General features: G+C 42.0%; 1 protein-coding gene across 3 annotated transcripts in view; it reads left to right on the forward strand.

The window, feature by feature from the left end:
- The window catches only part of dennd1c (DENN domain containing 1C), a 22,489-nt gene that overhangs the window by 9,863 nt on the left and 11,108 nt on the right, over positions 1–1,518 (forward strand). For 2 of the 3 annotated variants that reach the window (XM_015045701.1, XM_015045700.1), the window contains exons 6-9: positions 77–146; positions 235–315; positions 411–476; positions 1,308–1,361. In XM_015045701.1, coding sequence (XP_014901187.1) covers positions 77–146; positions 235–315; positions 411–476; positions 1,308–1,361 — 271 coding nt within the window. The remainder of the gene's footprint in view (positions 1–76; positions 147–234; positions 316–410; positions 477–1,307; positions 1,362–1,518) is intronic. The other variant, XM_015045702.1, reaches the window with a different exon arrangement.

The raw sequence follows: 1,518 nt of genomic DNA on the forward strand, positions 1-1,518 counted from the left end.
ATTCACAAGGGAATCGATTCTTTTTTTTTTTTTTTTTTTTTTAAAAGTGATTTCATCCCGTATCGATTTCAAACAGTTATCTCCCGTGGTTCGAGGTGTTCTACAAACTTCTCAACAGTCTGGCCGACTACCTCTCTAAAGGACAGGTGAGTTCTCCAGGTCCTAACCTCTAATCTCCACTCTCTCCACACTGTTGCACGAGCATCGCGTGAACATAACCCACCTCTTCAACAGATCAATGAGATCAAGGCGCTCCTGGCTACGCTCTACAAGCAGACCATCCCGCTGGCTCCCGGATCCGTCACCCTGCAGATGGTAAATCTCTTAACTAGCCAACGAGAACCCGGGGAGTCACACTTGAGTTTGAACGTGTTCTGTCAGTGGTTTGCGTGTTGTGTTTCTTTCCTGAGGGAGAGCAGCTTTTGGTGAGCACTGAGGTGTCCCGTTCTGTCGGACACACAGAGGGACCAGAGGGGGTGAGTTGGTGCCACCGGAGTCCATGTGGCCCAGAGGCAGATGCAGCCGGGCCTGTTCAGACTAACGCTGGCTGTCTGTGCTTGATGACTTAAGCTTTTATTTTTGTGTGAACTAAAACTCTGTTGACTCACCCCTCTGAGAGATGACATGTCTATGCTGATTCTAACACAGTTAACACTAGCTAGCTTTCATTATTATCTACAGTCTGTTTAAAAACCCATGACTAATGCCTCATTATGGAAATGGTTTGTCTGAGAATTTACTCCATCTGGCTCCAAGCTACAGCTTGTTGTATCATCTTTGTTTTTGTGTTTGGGTTTCATTCCAAAATGACAAAGCCATCTCCAGCAGCTGCGCATTTCTAATCCAATTCACCTACAAATTAACCCCCTGATTTTAAATAACTCTCGTGTTTCGCATCTGTGTCACGGCATGCAATGAAATGTTGATGTAGTTTTGATTGCAGCATAAATACGGTTTCTTAAGTCTGAATGCAGACTTTGCAACCGATCTTGTTAAACCAGAAGTTTAACAGGATGCATATGGTGCACCATTAGGCTTTTACAGGAACAGACGGCGTTAATGGTTCAAAAACAGATATTTGACTCAAAGCTGTGAAAGAGAAAATTGCTCAAAAGCAGCACAGTCTGCATGTAAAAGTACAATTATTGGGCTGATAATTTTGGAATAAAAATGGACAGTGTGACAGCCTTTTATTCACATATGCACCAAGATGTTAGACTACATCCACAATGCTATAAAAAAGTATGTCCTCTATTTTCTTCCCTTTTTCTTACTGTGGCTTTATGGTTGTTTTTTTTTCTGGACAGATTCCATATTTTATCGCTCCAGATCCAAAGAGTCTTCCTTCTATTCCTGAAAATGTGAGTATGGTTGCCTAAGTTAATTAGCTATGACTGAGTTTGAGCTGTTTTGCAAAGTCTTTTAGATTTTAGATGTGCAAATCTGATAGAGATACACTCCAAAGTCCTGGCGTTCTGCAAGTCTCAACTCGGCGAGGCTAAAGATAAATATATAAAT

This window comes from Poecilia latipinna, unplaced genomic scaffold (assembly GCF_001443285.1).
Source record: "Poecilia latipinna isolate Pla-1442-1.1 unplaced genomic scaffold, P_latipinna-1.0 Scaffold740, whole genome shotgun sequence".
NCBI classification, from domain to species: domain Eukaryota; kingdom Metazoa; phylum Chordata; class Actinopteri; order Cyprinodontiformes; family Poeciliidae; genus Poecilia; species Poecilia latipinna.